Below are 18,428 nucleotides of genomic sequence, written 5' to 3'. Positions count from 1 at the left end.
ATTTTCTTTGCAGGCGAACGTCCCTATGCTTGTCTACATTGTGCGAAAGCGTTTAAGCAACACGCAACGCTCCAAAGACACCTTCTTCGTCGGCACAGCAAAATCAAGTTGAATCGCAACTTGCCGTGCCATTTGAGCAGTAAGAACGATCAGTCCGATGAAGATACAGATGGCTCAGGGCAGGAACCACAGTTGACCATGTAGCTGATTGCTGAAGAACCTCTTCGTCACTGAAAATAATTTTGCCAAATAGTGATCGTATTAATTGTAATTGTAAATTGCAAAAATATTACGTTTTTAATTAATACTTTGTATATTCTTACTTCTTCTGCATATAACGGTTGATAAAGTATTGGATAGCATATTCCTGTATTTACACGTCGAAACAACACGCTTCCTACACTCTCACTTTTGGACAGCCTGTTGTCTCTGTCAGGTATCCAGCAAACATTAAATCGTACAACTTGCAAAAGTCGTATATAAAGTGGGATCAAATCACAATAGTATATTTAAAACCGTATAAAATGCGAAAAACCCGATTCTATTCATCACGGCTGATGTAGTCGTAATTCGGTATAACAAGCATAGGTGAATTTATGATATGTACTATCGTAAAATTGAACTAGTCGACATTACATATGCATATCAGGCTGATAAAGTTCGTTAGTCGCATAAACGTATAATTTAAATGAATGTATTACTGAGAAAAAAAATCGTATTACATGCTGCGGAAAATCATTCAACGGTAGATCATATTAGATCGTAAATGAGGGCATATTACTGTAGCGTACCGCATACTTACCGGTGTTCCTAATGCGCTCGGTAAAATGAGCAATCCCATAAGCCGTTATACGAATTAACGATGAAATGTATCGGAAGATAAATAATAAATTAGGGTCATAACTATTAGTGATCTGGAAGCCAACACACGTATATTTATTCTATAAATCTATATCAAACTCCGAAGTATACCGTGAAGTGTGAAAACATAAAAACTGGCGACGAGGAAAAGTGTCTCTCATACGGAATAATCCCTGTAGCAAGGAAATTTCAGAGTGAGCTGAAAATCTTCCCCGCTCCCACCGATTTGGCCATTTTACATTCTGCCGTGGGACCATTGTTCGAAATCGCAATAATTGTCATCATTCGCGAGAATTGGCTACTCACAACACTGAGATACCATTTGACAAATGATCAGCGGAGAGTGTGTTACCATTCGTGTGAGCAGAGAACATCAGAGCGTGAGCTAGTGTTGGGAGAAACGGGAGAAACGTCAGGCTGGAGAAAATATTTCTCGCTGTGACTGAGTGAGTTGTGAGAAAGGCTTCACTGGCTGTGTCTCACTCACCAATGTAAACAACAACAGTTAGTGGATAAGTGCAACTGTTTGGGTTCTAATATCGATAAAACAAAAAGAGTGTATCAAGACGACGATCATGACACACCGAAATCAATTAAAACTGGCTCATTCTCAGGTCCGAAGCTCGTTAGTGCTACTTCCGGAAGTCAATCCGAGGAAACGCCGTCGGACAGAGTCAGGAGATTTTCACGGCTATACGGTATCCGAGGCCGAAGAGGAGCCTTTCCTGGGTTTCCCAGAGGTGATGAATGATCTGAACACAACCAGAACGAAACAACAGGAAACGAGCGATAGCCTGATCATGACCAGGAGTCGCGCTCGAAAAGTTCGACGTAAATTTGAGCATTCTGAGTTTGATGATAAACAAGCGCGCAGCGCGTTCGATTCTCAGTGAATTTTGTGTAAATAATACATTCGAAAATGTAGTTAGTAAATTTAAAAAGAAAATTAGTTAAAGCTATTCTCGGATTAGAATTTTGTCATGTATATAGCAAGGTACTTGAGCAGGAAGGACTGTAGCGTACCGCATACTTACCGGTGTTCCTAATGCGCTCGGTAAAATGAGCAATCCCATAAGCCGTTATACGAATTAACGATGAAATGTATCGGAAGATAAATAATAAATTAGGGTCATAACTATTAGTGATCTGGAAGCCAACACACGTATATTTATTCTATAAATCTATATCAAACGTGAAGTGTGAAAGTATAAAAATTACATCATATTATCCGCAATTACGTAAACACAGCGTCGACGGGCGATGATGATGCCAATTTAAAAAAACAAATTAACCTCTACCAGATCAGCAAGCCCGAATGCAGTTATAAATTGCTGAAATTTGAATGAAAATTTTCACTTCATGTTTTTAAATTACTTCAAACACGTAGTACTGAACCTTACTTGACCGATTCTATTTAAATTTCATGATATTACACCACAATCGGCAACAAGGAATGGTGTATCCGATTGCATCTCTTTCTTATCATGTGTACTGGGCACCTTACAGATCAATATTATTGACAAAAATTGTCTTCAATATCAATCACATCACCCACCACAGTAAATCCTGATTCTTATCTTCCCCCACTAACAACCACAGGTTCTTTGATAATCGCTAGCGTACCACGCTCTAGAGGCGACATTTCCGGCCTTCGGACGACGAATATCATACTAACAGTCCTTCCCTTCCCCTTGGTGACTGTAAGGAACGAACGTGATGAATTATAGAGGTTTTAAACTTTTCAGTTCATTCGCCTCTAGACTGTAAGGATGTGGCCGGCGTCGTTATTGACTATGTAAAGCTCGATTCATCGAAACTTGTACAATGAAAATGATTTGCTATTCCCAAGCGTCATTCGGTGTGTTCTTTGCACAATTTTGCTGGTTCAGGTCAACTACGAAGTGTACAGTAGGGTGCCAATAAATGTATGAGAAAAAATCGACCTTAAAATTTCAAAAAGTTACCCTATACAAAATGTTCACCATCTCGAAAAAACACCCTATGCAAAATATCAGCTCAATCGAAATCAAGGGAGAGTGGCGCAAAGCGGTCAAGCATTTAGTAAAAAAATTAAGCCAAATGTCTTGGAATTGCATGAAACGTCGAGATCTAGCGTCATCTCGAAAATTTTTTTTTTCCAAAAATCGATACTGGGACTTAGTTTTTCTTTGCGGAATATGCAACGAAACGTATGATATGCGACGAGTGCAAATAAAAATAGTTATCTTGATCTTTCATTCGGAACTTGCGAAATATTGATTTGCACGATAACATACCCTATGCAAAATATCAGCTTATTCGAACTTTATATAATAGTATTGCCGACGTTAAATTTTGAGTTTTTTGAAAACCTAAAAATCACCGGAAATCGGGGTTTTCAAAAACATTATGCCAAATGTCTTAAAATTGCATGACATGTCGAGATTTACAGTTATCCCATAATTTTTCTTGTCGAAAATCGGCTTTTCAGACCAAGCGCCAGAAAAAAAAATTTTGGCATTTTTTTCAGGATAATCATAAATCTGGACGAGTAATCCAGTTTTAGACATTTGGCATCAAAAATTTTTCTTGAAAGTCCCGATTTTCGGTGATCTTTCGTTTTTAAAAAAAACTCAAATTTTAACGTACCGTTCTGAATCATATTTCGGACGCTTAACACTCCTATACTCGCGCATTGGTCTGTCAGACCGAGAAATCAATAATTCGTTCATTTCTCAGAAAATATCAACACTACGACTTTGCGTTTCTCTCTAGCTTCGTTATTCGTCGTTCGTCATCGTTTAGCGTATCGCATGTGTTGGTACAAAGGGGACGTATGTCACTTTTTTAACACTTACGGTCTGACACACCGACGCGAGTATAGGAGTAAAGGTGGAAACAGAATGCCGCGTTGTGCGTTGCTTCTCATCAGCTGTCATTGCTTGCGTTTTGTACTAAAACATTTGCCCGACGCAGTCTGTTGATTTGCAGTCACAATCGAGCATTCGCGTCACCACTTTTAATGTAAACAAAAACAAAATAAAATTCGTATGAAAATCTTGTTCTTGTAGTGTCCACGGATCAGTTGAATGTTTTTAAAAACCACACATTACCATATCCGCGCGGCATTGAACTTCGTTCACTAGTTTAGGGGAGCGTGAAAGAATAGCTGATTTTCAGTCGGACACCGTTTTCAAAATTAAAATTATGAATGTAAATTAGCTTTTCCATATCAAACTAGTATTCCATTTAATTGAAAAACATTTTTGTTGAAAATTGTTTATGAAGACAACTCTATATTATGATGAAAAAATTAAGCAACAATGTTGGAATTGTTTAGCCATATGGTTGAATGAAAGTCAGAAACACGTGTTTCAAGTATTCAAATAACATGATGTGAAAATTTTTATTCAAATTTTAGAATTTAAAAACCGGCTTCGGGTCTTCTAATCTGATAGAGATTACACTAACGAGTTTGGGACCCAAATTATGGCCCTAATTTGAAGTTGCCACCAGACGTCGACACCATGCCACTGCCATTGATAATTCAGCGCAAGCAGTTTAGAACAAATGCTAGCGTTTAGTACAACGATGCTAATGACGCAACGCATTATTGTGTTTGACTAAATGGAAACACACATATTTAAAATGAAGTGTCAAAGCACAATAGTCGCAATGCGACGCATAGCGCGGCATTGTGGTCCCACCTTTATGCGTGCACTTAAAAAATGAAAAATACATCTTCAAATATACCTTAAACAATAACTAAAATACACGAGCTCTTCACTTTATTCGTAACATTCGAAAAAAAATCCAAGAAAACCTTCCAGACAAGGTTCCCCCTTAAATGGGATTAAAAATCAAATAGAATTTAGGCGCAAATCAGTTATTTCCTTATTTATCCTAATTTAAAAAGAAAAAATGTCCACGTGGACAAAGGGGGGTAGGGCTATGAAAATGTCTACGCTTGTCCACGGAGGGGGAGGGAGGAGTCTAAAACCGTGCTTTTTCTGTCCACGTGGTATGTGGACAGCCCCTTATCTTAGCTTCAAAACAGCAATCCGCGTTGACGGCATTGAGCTTCGTTTACTAGTTTAGGGGAGCGACAAAGAATAGCTGATCTTCAATCGGAATGAACGTTTTCAAAAATAAAAATTATGAATGAAAATTAGCTTTTCCATATCAAATTAGTATTCTATTTAAATTAAAAACATAGGTGGTGAAAAAGGAAGGAAAATTGTTTATGAAGATAACTTTATAATATAACGAAAACATTCAGTAACAATGTTGGAATCAATGTTGGAATTTTATAATTATATGGTTGAATGAAAGTCAGAAATAAGTGTTTAATTACTTGAATAACATGAATTGAAAATTTTCATTCAAATTTTAAAATTTAAAAACCGGCTTCGTGTCTTCTGATCTGAGTTTAGAGGCGAATGAACTGAAAAGTTTAAAGCCGCTTTAATCCAACATCATCATCACCATCTGATCTGAGATAGTCCGCGGGGGCTCTTACTGCAGAGGGATAGTGAGATAGACGGTGACGGTAGGTAGAGTGAGATAGCGAAAATTGTGCCATACACCTGGTTTGTTCGCAATGTTCGCAAATGACCGTAGTATTTCACCATCTGTTCATGTTCACGTTCACGTTCGCGGGAGCTCTAAACCAGCCTTTACTCTCAATTTGTCATCGCTGATTGAACACAATTCAAGAAATCCAAATTGTACACAAACAAATTTGTTTTGTTTGCTCCAGAAACATAGGCAGTTTTAGCTTTTATGTGTAGTAAATGGTCAATTTTGAGTTTTGATTTCATTCGAATGAATAAAACTAGAGAAGTGAAATGACACTCGTTAGCAACAACCTGTAAGTATATTGAGAAAATGTTCAGGTTACGGCGATGTGGCCTACTTGTGTTCTATTTCTGATTATAAGCATTAGAATACTGTAATTCATTGAGTCAACATTGAAGAAATATAATTGGTTTGTAACCATGGCATGTTTTGGTAAATCTTAAGTAGCAAGTTGTTATAACTCGAACCAAATTTTTGCAATGCGTAGTATTATTGGTATTGTTATATAGTGGTGATATCTTGAATGACACTAATCTTCGACCATAATCAATATCAACAGTGATCAATGCAGCTTTTGCTACAATATATGCAATGAGAAATTCCATCATGTGCTAGTCCCCTCCAATCAAGAGCAGAAGCTAAAAACTATCCTGCAGAAGTTGAAAAGTCCAACTTCACAGTTGAGCAGTTATCCTACATGCGACAAATGCCGTCAAGAATTGATAACCGTCCACAACATTCCCGAGAGCTACTTCCAAATTTTGTCCATAGCCAAACCGACTGACATCAAGATGGATCCAGAATTGATAATTGATGATAACGAGCAGGCGGGTAATGGACACATTTTTGAGAAAGACTCAATAGTGAATTTTGGGCCGGCCGGACATAATGACGGAATGCAAATCGAAATAGAAAACGGAGAAGTATTCTTCATCAGCGAAATGGGCGAAGATGACCATACGTCATCAATTCCAAATGTTGGAACACATACGCAAAGAACAGTTGAATTGAATGCTTCGCAGAAGGGAGTTCACTCACATTCAGTAGGTCATAAAAGTGAGAATGACTCCGTGGAAGAAGGTTTGATGAAAAATCACGATGACATACGATTAAAGCATGTACTGATTTGGATCTATTCCAGGAGGGAAACCGTTTAAATGTGAAAAGTGTGAAAAAACATTTGGTTCAAATGACAGATTGAAGGTGCACGTTCGAATTCATACGGGTTTGTTAAAAATAAAATCGATTCAATAATCCATTCAGCAGTCATTTCTTTGTAGGCGAACGTCCCTATACTTGTCCACACTGTCCGAGCACTTTTAGGGACTCTGGAACGCTCCGAACGCATATTCTAATTCATTCGGGTTGGTATAATACGTTTTACTACAATGAATCATTCAGCAGAGTCATTCCTTTTCAGGCGAACGTCCCTATACTTGTCCACATTGCTCGAAAGCGTTTAAGACTTATAAATCGCTCCAAGTCCACATTCGAACTCATACGGGTTGGTTGAAATATTTCTATTCAGTAAACAATTCAGCAGAATCATTCCTTTGCAGGTGAACGACCCTTTTCTTGTCCACATTGTCCGAAATCGTTTACAACACGTACAGTTCTCCAAGGTCACATTCTAACTCATACGGGTTTGTTTAAAGAACATCTATTCAATAATACATTCAGCATTGTTTTTTTTTTTGTAGGCGAACGCCCCTATCCTTGTCCACATTGTCCGAACGCATTTAGGCATCCTTCAGCGCTACAATCGCACATTCGATCTCATTTGGGTTGGTAGAACATGTTTCACCACAGTGAACCATTCAGCAGAGTCATTCCTTTGCAGGTGAACGTCCCTATTCGTGTCCACAATGTGCGAAGGCATTTACAAATTCTACAGCGCTCCGAAGCCACATTCGAATTCATACGGGTTGGTAAAAATGTTTTACTACACTGAATCATTCAGCAGAGTATTTTCTTTGCAGGTGAACGTCCCTATTCTTGCCCACATTGTGCGAAGACATTTACCAATTCTTCAGCGCTCCGAAGCCACAATCGAATTCATAAGGGTTGGTAAAAATGTTTTACTACAATGAACCTTTCAGCAGAATCATTCATTTGCAGACGACCGTCCCTATTCATGTCCGCATTGTCCGAAAGCGTTTAAGGCACATTCGACGCTCCGAGAGCACATTCGAATTCATACGGGTTGGTAAAAAAGTTCTATCCAATGCAACATTCAGCTGATTTGTTCCGTTGCAGGTGAACGTCCCTATTCTTGTTCATATTGTCCGAAGGCGTTTACAAGTCCTGCAGTGCTCAAAGAGCACATTCGAATTCATACGGGTTGGTAGTACATGTTTTATCAAAATAACCATTCGCCAGAGTAATTCCTTTGCAGGCGAACGTCCACATTCTTGTCCACATTGTTCGAAACCGTTTAGGCATGCTTCAGGGCTCAGAGAACACGTTCGAAAGCATACGAGTTTGTAGAGATTGTTTTACTTTAATGAATCGTTCAACAGAATAATTCCTTTGTAGGAGCACGTTCCTAAGCCTTTCCACATTGTTCCAAAACGTTTACGTTTGCGAGTACTGTAAGCGAGTTTTTGCCCAGTCCTTCAGCCTTACAATGCACCTCCTTCGTCAGCACAGCAAGATCAAGTCGTATCGTAACTTGCCGTGCCGTGTCAGTAAGAACGATCAGTTCGATGAGGACACAGGAATCACAGTTGACCATGAAGGAAGACATAACTGATTGCTGATGAATCTCTTCGTCACTGAAAATAATTTTGGCAAATTGTCATTGGGTTAGCTCATAAGACGATGATTGTGCAGAATTTTTCAGAAATATTACGTATTACGTATTACTAATACTTTGTGTATTCTTACTTCTGCATACAAAATAGATATATATGCTAGACTATCGGATTGCATATTCCTTTATTTTTCGGGTTCCACGCGGCGTTACAGTATTCTAGAATTGGCTTTACATATGTAAAATATAATACCTTCATTGTGGATGGTTCCTGGAAGTTAGTTCAAGCTTAACACAATATTTGCTTTATTACAGAGTTGTAGCGTTCTATGAATGTGAGTTCACAGCTCTAACTATTTTACATTTTTCTACATTTTGGTTTCCAAAACAAATGGAGGCGAATTTTCATGCATCAAGTGAAGTGCATCCAAAGCATCAGCAACAAGGAAGGAACGAGTAAGCAGCAGCTCTCTGGCAACGCCAGATCGGTGGCCTGTTGTTTTTATTGCCTCCATCACAACAGAGAAGTACAATACATACGATTTTTCCGTCACGCTATTGTGTTCATTTCGTAGCGTGCGGCGTTGTGTAACTCTTCGAATAGGAGTGTTCAAGGTTGTTCGGACACTTTAGATTAGTTTTTTTTAAGAAAATTTTTGTTTTGAGCTATCTTTTTTTAAATTTAAGTTAATTTTAAGTTGAGTTTTTGCGCGCATGTGTGTGCATGTGTGTGTGTGAATTTTTTTTTGTTTTCCTAGGCGGCTGCGCACCATTCGGGCAACCGTTATGGCGTCTACTGATACCATTGTTACACGGACGCGCTACTACCAATCGTCCTCAAAAGGGACCGTGGGTTGTCTTCTTTCGCCCCAAAGGAAAACGCTGAGAACTCTTTACATCTTGCTGCGTAAGCATCCGGGTGTCTCGATACGTAAAGTAAGATCAGATAAACTGCGTGTAGAAGCACCGACTTTCGATGTAGCAAACAAGATTGTTGACCACGAGGTTTTTAACAGGGAGTATCACATCTACATCCCTTCTCGAGATGTGGAGAATGAAAGTGTAGTCACCGACGCGAGTCTGAGTGTCGATGAACTGGAAAAAGCGTCGGATTGTTTAAAAAAATCGTTATTGGAGAACTTGTGAAGATTCTGGATGTTAGACAACTGAATTCAGCATCTTTGGAAGACAATAAAACAGTTTATAAGCCCTCACACTCTTTTCGGGTGACTGTCGGTTCTCTCCTCCCAAAGAATGTTTTTTCCTGGTGCGCCTGTTTATATCGCGGGTTTACAATTACACCAATTGTAAAAAACTGGGGTAAATGTGCTGAGAAACACAGTGAGGATTCTTGCACACAAACAGTGGAAAAATGCATTCACTGTGGCGAGGATCATCACCCTCTACAACAGTGCCCAAGGTACAAACAGCACTGCGATAAAGTGAAGCGTTATATCACAGGACGCTCCAAGCGAACTTATGCAGAAATGATCAAGGCCGCTCATGATGAAAACCAATTTTCGGTTTTGTTAACTCAAGAATCGGACTTTGATTCTGATGAGGATCACACTACGGCTGCACCAGAATCTTCGACAAAGGATGATTCTTCAAGAAGAAAACTCCTCTCACCAATGATGCACGGTATGAAAGCTAAAATGATCCTCAGAAGATTGTCTAACTCCAAGGGTACTGGTAAAAAAACGAATCCGAAGGTTCCTTCTCAACCAGTTTCTGGTTGCATTGAGGATTTTACGCCGTTAGCCAGAAGAGAGAGAAATAAAAACGCTGCACCTCGATCTTCTCGTAGAAAATTTGTGTCCAATCGAGGATTGATAGCTTTTTCGGGCATTGTGGACTGTATATTAAACACCCTTAGTATTCAAGATCCCCCCACCCCCAGAAGCCTTATTTCTGCTTTGCTCCACTGAAGTCTTATCTTAAACAATTGACTATTTCATGGCCCCTCCTTGCATCAATCATATCTTTTGATGGGTAATTCATTTAACGTAGTAGAAGATATGATCACTGTGCTACCATGGAACTGCCGTAGTCTAGCGCCTAAACTAGACTCGTTAAAATTTTAACTTCAAAATTATGACTGTGATATATTCGCCCTTTCTGAAACTTTCTTCTGACTCAACTTCCACGATGTTAACGTTTTTCGCCTGGATAGAGATGATTCTTATGGAGGAGTACTTTTAGGAATCAAAAAGTGCTACTCTTTCTATAAAATTCCTTTTCTAGCTCTATCAGACGTCGAAATTGTCGCGTGTCAAATAACTGCAAAGAATAAGGAACAAGAACAAGAATAAGGAGCTTCAGTAGACGTTCCTCCAAGTACTTACATTAGCTGTAGTCAACTTTGGAATTTAGTGTGGCTCGCAATCCACTAAACCATTTCGAGTTCCATTTGACCTAACTAGGAACATCGACTGGCAAAAATTTGCAACGGCGGTAACAATCGGTGTCGAATCAATAGATATACTTCCTCCATTGGAAGAACATCGATTTTTCGTCGATTTGATGTATAAAAGCTCACTGGAAGCACAAAAAGAACAAATTTCCAAGTGCTCCGTTTAAAAGAAAACCAGCCAAAACTCTGATGCTTTCAAAGAATTTTTCGTAAACATGGGACATCCACACACTTCGAGTAATATTCAAAGCTTGAAATACAGCTGGAAAAATTAGTTAAGGGGAACCCCTGTCTGGAAGGTCGAAAAATAATAAACCTTCGTGTTTTTTTCGGATGTTAGGAATAGAGTAAGGTGTTCGGATATTTTGGTTATTGTTTAAGCAATATTTTAAGATGTATTTTCCATTTTTTGAATATACGAATAAATATTGTTACGCTGATGACAGCTGCATGCGTAGATGCGGTTCTGAAGCAACGAGGTGTCGCAGAACGAATCCCAATGAATATGTTGAAACATTAGGACAATACCTAAATCGTTACATAACGGTTTTTAAAAATTTGAATAATTTCCAAAATAGCGTCCATTTTTTATTAAAATTGTGTTATTTTTCATGAAAAACCACTGTTCAGAAGCTCAGAAAAAATCGAAAAAAAGAGATATCGAAAAACGGCTATGTAACGCTTTAGATAATTTATTTTAACATGCTGATAAAAAATTTCGGCCGAATTGGTCGAGTAGACACTGAGATATCGATACCACCAGTTGAAAACATGGTTTCGAGAAAAAACGCGTTTAAAAATTCGTACAGCGATACTATATCCCTTGAGGTGACTTCATACTTTTAGCAGTAACTTTTCTACAAAATCATATATCGAGAAATCCTTTTAGACAACATTTCTGAGGGCATCAGCTTCCCAAAAATGCAAAAAACAAAAATTCGATTTTTTCGATTTCCCTGACCGGAGCCAATCTTCGCCCACCCCTTAAACCAAAAAAAGGCGCTTACTGGCGCAATTTTATTGGGGGCTTTCCTCGTGAAACCTGAATACATGGAGGGTAGTTCGCCACATGTGTAACCACTCACCTTCCCACGAAAATAAATAATACTCCAACAGATGGATATTCGATTTCGCTAAAAAGGTCTGTCCAGATTCAGTTCCAGCCCAACAAATTCTTCGAGAAACGTCTCCGAGCGGTGAACCTCTGGACAGACCATTCACAATACTGGAATTTTCTATGGCCCTTCTTTCATCGAGTAAATCTTCACCTAGAAGCGATATGATTAAGTTCGTTCTTCTAAAAAACCCTCCCGATATCGCGGAAAGACGCTTGTTAGACTTATTCAATTCCCTACTAGACAACAACATTGTTCCACCCGATTGGAGACAGGTCAAAATAATAGCAATTCAAAAGCATGGCAAATCGATCAACGGATCGAGGCAAATAATATGCTATCAAATACACAATTTGGTTTTCGCAAGAGCAAAGGAACAAACAATTGTCTAGCGTTACTTTCCACAGATATACAACTGGCCTCTGCGCACAAGGAGCAATTGGTTTCACTATTCCTGAACATTAAGGGAGCTTTTGATTCGGTTTCCATAGAAATTCTGTCAGATAATCTGCACAGATGTGGACTCCTAGAGCACCCTAGGGCAACTGACAATTTCCAGGTTAAATTTTGTGCAAGGCAAGTACAGAAAATCAAAACCCTGCTGTTGAGCTATTCCTGATAACCGTGTGGAGAAAATATGCGGATAAACATGCGGGGTATTTAGCATGCCAAGGCGGCTACAACTGGTTATCAACGCATGACAACAATGATAACTTGGCGATGTACTACTATCCGGCCGGATACCGAATAGTTACCGGATATCCGTTTCATCTCTACTCTTTACCTACTTGAGCCTAATTAAATAAATAAAAGGAAAAAAAACAATGACTCGTTTTCATGACAAAGGGAAAATACTTTTTTATCATTATTGAAAGTACACTTAATGTTACAGCGATAACCAAATTTAACAACATTACATCTAATAATCCGCAGCAGTATTCGATAGATAATCCCTCCGACCAATATTGGATGCCTGTTTGCTTTGGATAGCTTCGAGCTTGGGACATTCGGTAATTCTATGACCAAGACCGCCACAGTAACTGCATCCGTCGCCCAAATCTGAATATTTTTCTGTTTCTGAACAAAGTTCCGCCAGGAAAAGTGGTACTTTCTGTTTCGCTTCAATCAGCAAATGTTTCAAATCAAGTAACACATACTGCTCAGTGGCCTTGTTGATGAAAGTGGTGGCAAGACCTTTCGAACCCGAACGACCAGTACGACCAATCCTGTGGACATAATTTTCAATATCATCAGGCATATCGTAGTTGATAACGTGTTGAACGTCTGGAAAATCCAGACCCTTGGAAGCGACGTCCGTTGCGACTAAAACATCCTTTTCTTTGTTTCTGAAACCCTCCACCGACCGATATCGCTCTTCCTGATCTTTCCCTCCGTGGATTGCAACTGCTTCAACACCTTTCAGCAACAGATACTCGTGAATAGCATCGACGTCTTGCTTCTTTTCGGCAAATATCAAAACCGGAGGAGGTGTCTTCTGGAGACAATCTAAGAGATAAACTACTTTAGCTTCTTGTTTAACATATTCTACGTCTTGTGTAACGTTCATCGATGCTGCTCCAGCTCGGCCTACATTAATCGTTACAGGTTTAACGAGGGCGGATTTAGCAAAGTTCTGAATTTTCTTAGGCATAGTGGCGGAAAAAAGAAGTGTTTGGCGCTGTCCCTTGAAGTAAGAGAAAATTGTTCTGACGTCCTCTTCAAACCCCATGTCTATCATTCTATCAGCTTCATCCATAACGAGATATCGACAAACATCCAATTTGACCAATTTCTTATCGAGCATGTCCATTAGCCTCCCGGGAGTTGCAACCATTATATGGCAGCCTTGTTGTATAACTGCTAAAGATTCGTTCACAGGAACACCTCCTATTGCTAACGCAGAGCGAATCTCCGGAAACCCAGCTTGCTGCAAATGCTGACAGTAGTATTGTATAATGTCATGCGTTTGTTTCGCCAATTCTCTCGACGGACAAATAATCAAACCATACGGACCCTCCTTACTTATGAATGGCAAACGAATTTCCTGCTCCAATGAAAACATTATTATTGGCAATACGAACACTAGCGTTTTACCAGATCCGGTGAATGCAATTCCGATTAGATCTCGGCCCGATAGAACAGCCGGGATTCCTTGAACTTGAATAGGCGATGGTTTCCGAATATTGCGCTTCTCTAGCGCTGCCAAAATTGATTTAGGGAATTTCATTTCCTGGAAGCTACTAATCGGTGGCGGCACGGATTCTCCTTCAACCAGAATCCTCAACTTCTCCCGGAGTTTCTCGTGTGAGGCATCCGTTCTAGCAAGAATGTACCGTGGAGGCTTCCAGCTAGTTTTGATGGGATCTTCGTATTGGATGCCCTTCGCCAGTTCAGCAACACCCATGAGGGCTTTCTTTTCGGCGACACTCTCCAATATTTTTTCCTCCTCCTTCAGTTGTTTTTCCACTGCGCTTATCTTTTTTGCTTCGGCAATCTTTTTGAGCTCCGTGTGTTGATCCAATAAACTAATATTGAATTTTCGGCCCCAGGCTTCCTCAACGCCTTCATCGTCGTGTTCGTTCTCACTTGAAGATTTTCCCACATTGGATGCCTCAGCCGTTAGTTGGACAATTCTGCCCAATTTGAGCAACTGCTGCTTCTTACGTTCCTTCACTGGAACGTATGGAACATATTTATCGTCGTCTTCAGGGTCGCTTTTGTCAGAATTTTGCTCTTCACGGCGGTAGCGCTTTACTGGCGGGTTTTTTGAGGACATTTCACTTCAGTGCGCAGTTTTTCGTTTTTTCAACAAATAAAAAATACAAAATATTCTTATCGATGTATGAACTTGTATGTTTTCAAACGTACTTTGTGATTGTTTGCTTTCAATTGACAGCTAATAGGGTTATCATCTTCATGGATACCAAGGCGCCTAGAAGTATATCCTAAGGTTGGTCAACATGCTAAAACCCAAGGCGCCTACACTGGAGAAATAGTTTAGTAAAAGCAGCTACCAAATCTTTAGTAGCCAAAACATTGGTAAAATATACAAATGTTTTGTAAATATTACCAAAATTGCGTAAAAGCGATGTCAGACGCAATGAACGTTCCTACCAGAGATTCGTAGATTTTACTTCATACCATTAGTAACTTTGTTTTTTTTTGTCATACCTAACATCTGTGATGTGCGCACTTTGCAATCGCCATTTCTATTTTGGAGATGAAGCGATTCGGAGGTAAGCATTTTGTTGATGTTACGTTTCATTACATATATACATATTTAATATTATTAACATATGTACTTCTTTTCTTCTTAGAGACACGAGAGAACAAAATGCGGATGGAACGTGCTGGTGCTACCGACACTCCCTAAATAATGTAAACTAGAGCGATGCAGCAGGAAGAGGAACGGGAACTTTCTTCGTGTACGCTGCTCATAGAATAAGTTATATATTATTATTATAATGTATTCTAAGTATGTGGAGTTAAATGTAATCAAATAGAATTTTTTAAATTAAAAATAATTATTAAAAAACATTTTTATTATCCCTGATGATTATCTCTCACAAATGAGAAGCAAAATTTTCACTGATATTGCACCAATGTTGGACCAACAAATCGTAGTTTGTGCCTACCATTTTTCTTTCGTAATATGTACCAATGATTAGTAGGGTAGAAAATGACTAGAGAATTGGTAATATTTACCAAAAAATTGGTCATATATACTAAATTTTCCTCTCAGTGTAGAAGTATATCCTGAGGTTTCCCTTCTGCTTTCTTCCGTACTGTTTTCATATACCGCTCCCCTAACCAACTTAGTGACGGAACGGCCTCACCTTAGGATATACTTCTAGGTGCCTTGGCTAAAACAACTCTGCAGCCATCTTGGAAGTCTACTGTTGGTAAACAAAGCATAATACGCTTGTACCCAAGCTCGCTCGTGATCAGTCTGTCTCTTTCACGCTTCAACTTCAACTTAGTTGAAACCTGAGAGTTGAAACGGCCTCACCTAGTACCATAGACCCGTCTTGATGAATACAAAGCACTGAAAAATACAGAACTATCTAGATCAACATGTCAAAAGGGCCTATCTTCTTTGATCTATTCTCTTCATCGACTTTCTCTTTCGATAACCACAGCCTTTCAGACAGATTTTGCTCCTGTTTTGCCATGTAGTTTGATAAACGACCCAGCAAACATTAAATCGTATAATTTTGCACGTGCCAAGTCTTACAAGAAATCCGAATAAATCATAATCGCATATAATATCAATCAAAGTATGTGTCGTGTATATTTGAAATCGCATAAAATGTAAAAACTCGATTTTATATACCATTATCAAATTAAGTCGCAATTCGGTATAATAAACATCAATTTTATGATGTACATTGTCGTAAAATATATTTCATCCGCCTCATATGCGTATATTACGCTGGTGCAGTTTGTGTGTCGCATAAGCGTATAATTTAAATCGATTCAGTACTGTAGTAAATCGTGTTGCATGCTGAAGAAAATCATGAAACAGTAAATCATACTGGATCCTAATAAAGAACCGATTACATCATATTGAAATGTCAATGAAATGCTGATGCACTCGAAAGTTTTAACCGTTTAATTAAATTTCAGATAGTCGCGCGAGATAGCTGGTGGATGATAATCCAGATGACCGGAGTTCGAACCCACATCGGAGCAGTTTTCACCAAACATCAATCTGTGCCATTTTAAACATTCATATTCCACGCCCAACACAAGTCGATCAAACAATTAATATTTTTACAAACTTAAATACTCATATATAAAAATGGCGATTCGTGAGGCTATAATAATCATTTCACGAAAATATTTTGCGCCATTTGTTTTTTTATATGTCTGTAATAAATCTATATGAGTTTGGCAAAAGTCGTATTTGGTGCTTTGACAATTCATGAATATATTCATATTACCCAGCAAACATTAAATCGTATAATTTTGCACGTGCCAAGTCTTACAAGAAATCCGAATAAATCATAATCGCATATAATATCAATCAAAGTATGTGTCGTGTATATTTGAAATCGCATAAAATGTAAAAACTCGATTTAATATACCATTATCAAATTAAGTCGCAATTCGGTATAATAAACATCAATTTTATGATGTACATTGTCGTAAAATATATTTCATCCGCCTCATATGCGTATATTACGCTGGTGCAGTTTGTGTGTCGCATAAGCGTATAATTTAAATCGATTCAGTACTGTAGTAAATCGTGTTGCATGCTGAAGAAAATAATGAAACAGTAAATCATACTAGATCCTAATAAAGAACATATTTAACCGCTGTTGAATTAAATTTCAAATAGCCGCGCGAGAGGTGGATGATAATCCAGACGACCGGAGTTCGAACCCACATCGGAGCAGTTTTCACCAAACATCAAACTGTGCCATTTTAAACATTCATATTCCACTCCCAACACAAGTCAATCAAACAATTATTATTTCTACAAACATAAATACTCATATATAAAAATGGCGATTCGTGAGGCTATAATAAATATTTCACGAAAATATTTTGCCCCATTGTTTTTTATATGTCTGTAATAAATCGTATATGAGTATGGCAAAAGTCGTATTTGGTGCTTTGACAATTCATGAATATATTCATATTAGATCGCAATTCAATTTCAACATAATCGCTATTATATCCGGTCAAAGTTGTATATTCATCCAAACAAATTCGGTAAGCATTTGCCATGTATGTATATGGCCTCCACTTTTGCATGCATATGCCAGTTAGGCGCATTATATGCCAACCAAATTTTAGGGCATATGATGTTATATATACGCTTGTTATGCGATTTAATGTTTGCTGGGTACGCGTGTTAATGTTTGCTGGGTAGTGTCAAAAAGGCAAACGATTATCATGCCTCGGGTAATCAAAACCGAATGGCTCGCCGAAAGATCTTGATTGACATCAACCACGAGTTGAACCAAGAGCTTCAGGAAGCTAAAATCCGAATTGCCGTCCACAATTTCCTCTAGGTTTTGATTAGAAAGAAAATCTAAATAGAATATGTTTACGCTGCAATGAATAAATATATACATTCAGCTAAACTACGATAGAAATAAACTTTTTTAGACAAATTTATTATTCCGCTCCATGATACTTGCAAAGCTAACACGTCACAGCCTCACTGTTAGGCTAGGCGCAAATTGAGAAGCGTATAGCGCTCGTAAGCGAACGTGAGACTACCAACACGACTCATACGTGCCACAAACGTAGCGAGGTGGAGCGCATATTGAGTCGCAGTTTGGTGTAAATAACATGCCACTCGCATACAATGACTGATTAACACAGAGTTGCGCGATATATTTATTTACTAACACAATCACCCGACCAGTACAGCCATACAGTGTCAAACCCACGGCGCTATATGATTGTTCACCAACACAACTACCACAACCGGCATGACCAGCACGAGAAACTGTGGTTCAGCCACAGCGTCGCGCGAGTCGTGTCTCACGAGCGCTCCACCATATCGCGTCATCTGGCCAATTTGCGCCGTTCTATCTGTTTTCATTAGCCACAAAAACAGGCGTAGTATCGCGCCAAGTTACTCGCGCTATATGCGTCTCAATTTGCGCCTTGCCTTACTGATGCACTAGTCAGTCCAGACTACCTTTACATAAACGTACCCTGCCCCGCACTAGATGTTTACAAAAATGTTCAAGTAGAGGTAAAAATGTCCAAT

At 38.8% G+C, this 18,428-nt stretch overlaps 3 protein-coding genes across 9 annotated transcripts in view; 2 read left to right on the top strand and 1 right to left on the bottom strand.

Moving 5' to 3' along the window:
* Nucleotides 1-2,028, top strand: part of LOC129768262 (gastrula zinc finger protein XlCGF42.1-like) — a 42,007-nt gene extending 39,979 nt beyond the window's left edge. For all 7 annotated transcript variants that reach the window (XM_055769778.1, XM_055769776.1, XM_055769779.1 and 4 more), the window contains one exon: nt 14-2,028. In XM_055769778.1, the coding sequence (XP_055625753.1) occupies nt 14-204 (191 nt within the window). In that variant the 3' untranslated portion in view covers nt 205-2,028. The remainder of the gene's footprint in view (nt 1-13) is intronic.
* Nucleotides 2,029-5,460: 3,432 nt separating this feature from the next.
* LOC129768261 (zinc finger protein 501-like) lies at nt 5,461-8,843 on the top strand. The gene is made up of 13 exons (XM_055769774.1): nt 5,461-5,710; nt 5,978-6,498; nt 6,560-6,643; nt 6,699-6,782; nt 6,839-6,922; nt 6,978-7,061; nt 7,119-7,202; nt 7,259-7,342; nt 7,398-7,481; nt 7,537-7,620; nt 7,675-7,758; nt 7,814-7,897; nt 7,954-8,843. Exons 1-13 carry the CDS (start codon nt 5,688-5,690, stop codon nt 7,965-7,967), a joined length of 1,398 nt encoding a protein of 465 aa, XP_055625749.1. The 5' UTR covers nt 5,461-5,687; the 3' UTR covers nt 7,968-8,843.
* Nucleotides 8,844-12,530: 3,687 nt separating this feature from the next.
* On the bottom strand, nt 12,531-14,575 carry LOC129767517 (ATP-dependent RNA helicase abstrakt). Its single transcript, XM_055768505.1, has one exon. The coding sequence runs from the start codon at nt 14,472-14,474 to the stop codon at nt 12,618-12,620; it is 1,857 nt and encodes a 618-aa protein (XP_055624480.1). The 5' UTR covers nt 14,475-14,575; the 3' UTR covers nt 12,531-12,617.
* Nucleotides 14,576-18,428: the final 3,853 nt, after the last annotated feature.

The sequence above is a fragment of the Toxorhynchites rutilus genome, chromosome 2 (assembly GCF_029784135.1).
Source record: "Toxorhynchites rutilus septentrionalis strain SRP chromosome 2, ASM2978413v1, whole genome shotgun sequence".
Taxonomy (NCBI): Eukaryota; Metazoa; Arthropoda; class Insecta; order Diptera; family Culicidae; genus Toxorhynchites; species Toxorhynchites rutilus.
The sequence above is the reverse complement of the archived record's forward strand: the minus strand, read 5'-3'. Positions and strand labels throughout refer to the sequence as shown.

What these genes read in the sequence shown, in the direction of transcription:
- LOC129767517 (XM_055768505.1), bottom strand. Translation starts at nt 14,474, where the DNA reads ATGTCCTCAAAAAACCCGCCAGTAAAGCGCTACCGCCGTGAAGAGCAA.
- LOC129768261 (XM_055769774.1), top strand. Translation starts at nt 5,688, where the DNA reads ATGACACTCGTTAGCAACAACCT. An exon ending in ACACTCGTTAGCAACAACCT is followed by an intron (nt 5,711 to 5,977) that starts GTAAGTATATTG and finishes CAATATCAACAG; the next exon opens with TGATCAATGCAGCTTTTGCT. An exon ending in GAATGACTCCGTGGAAGAAG is followed by an intron (nt 6,499 to 6,559) that starts GTTTGATGAAAA and finishes GATCTATTCCAG; the next exon opens with GAGGGAAACCGTTTAAATGT.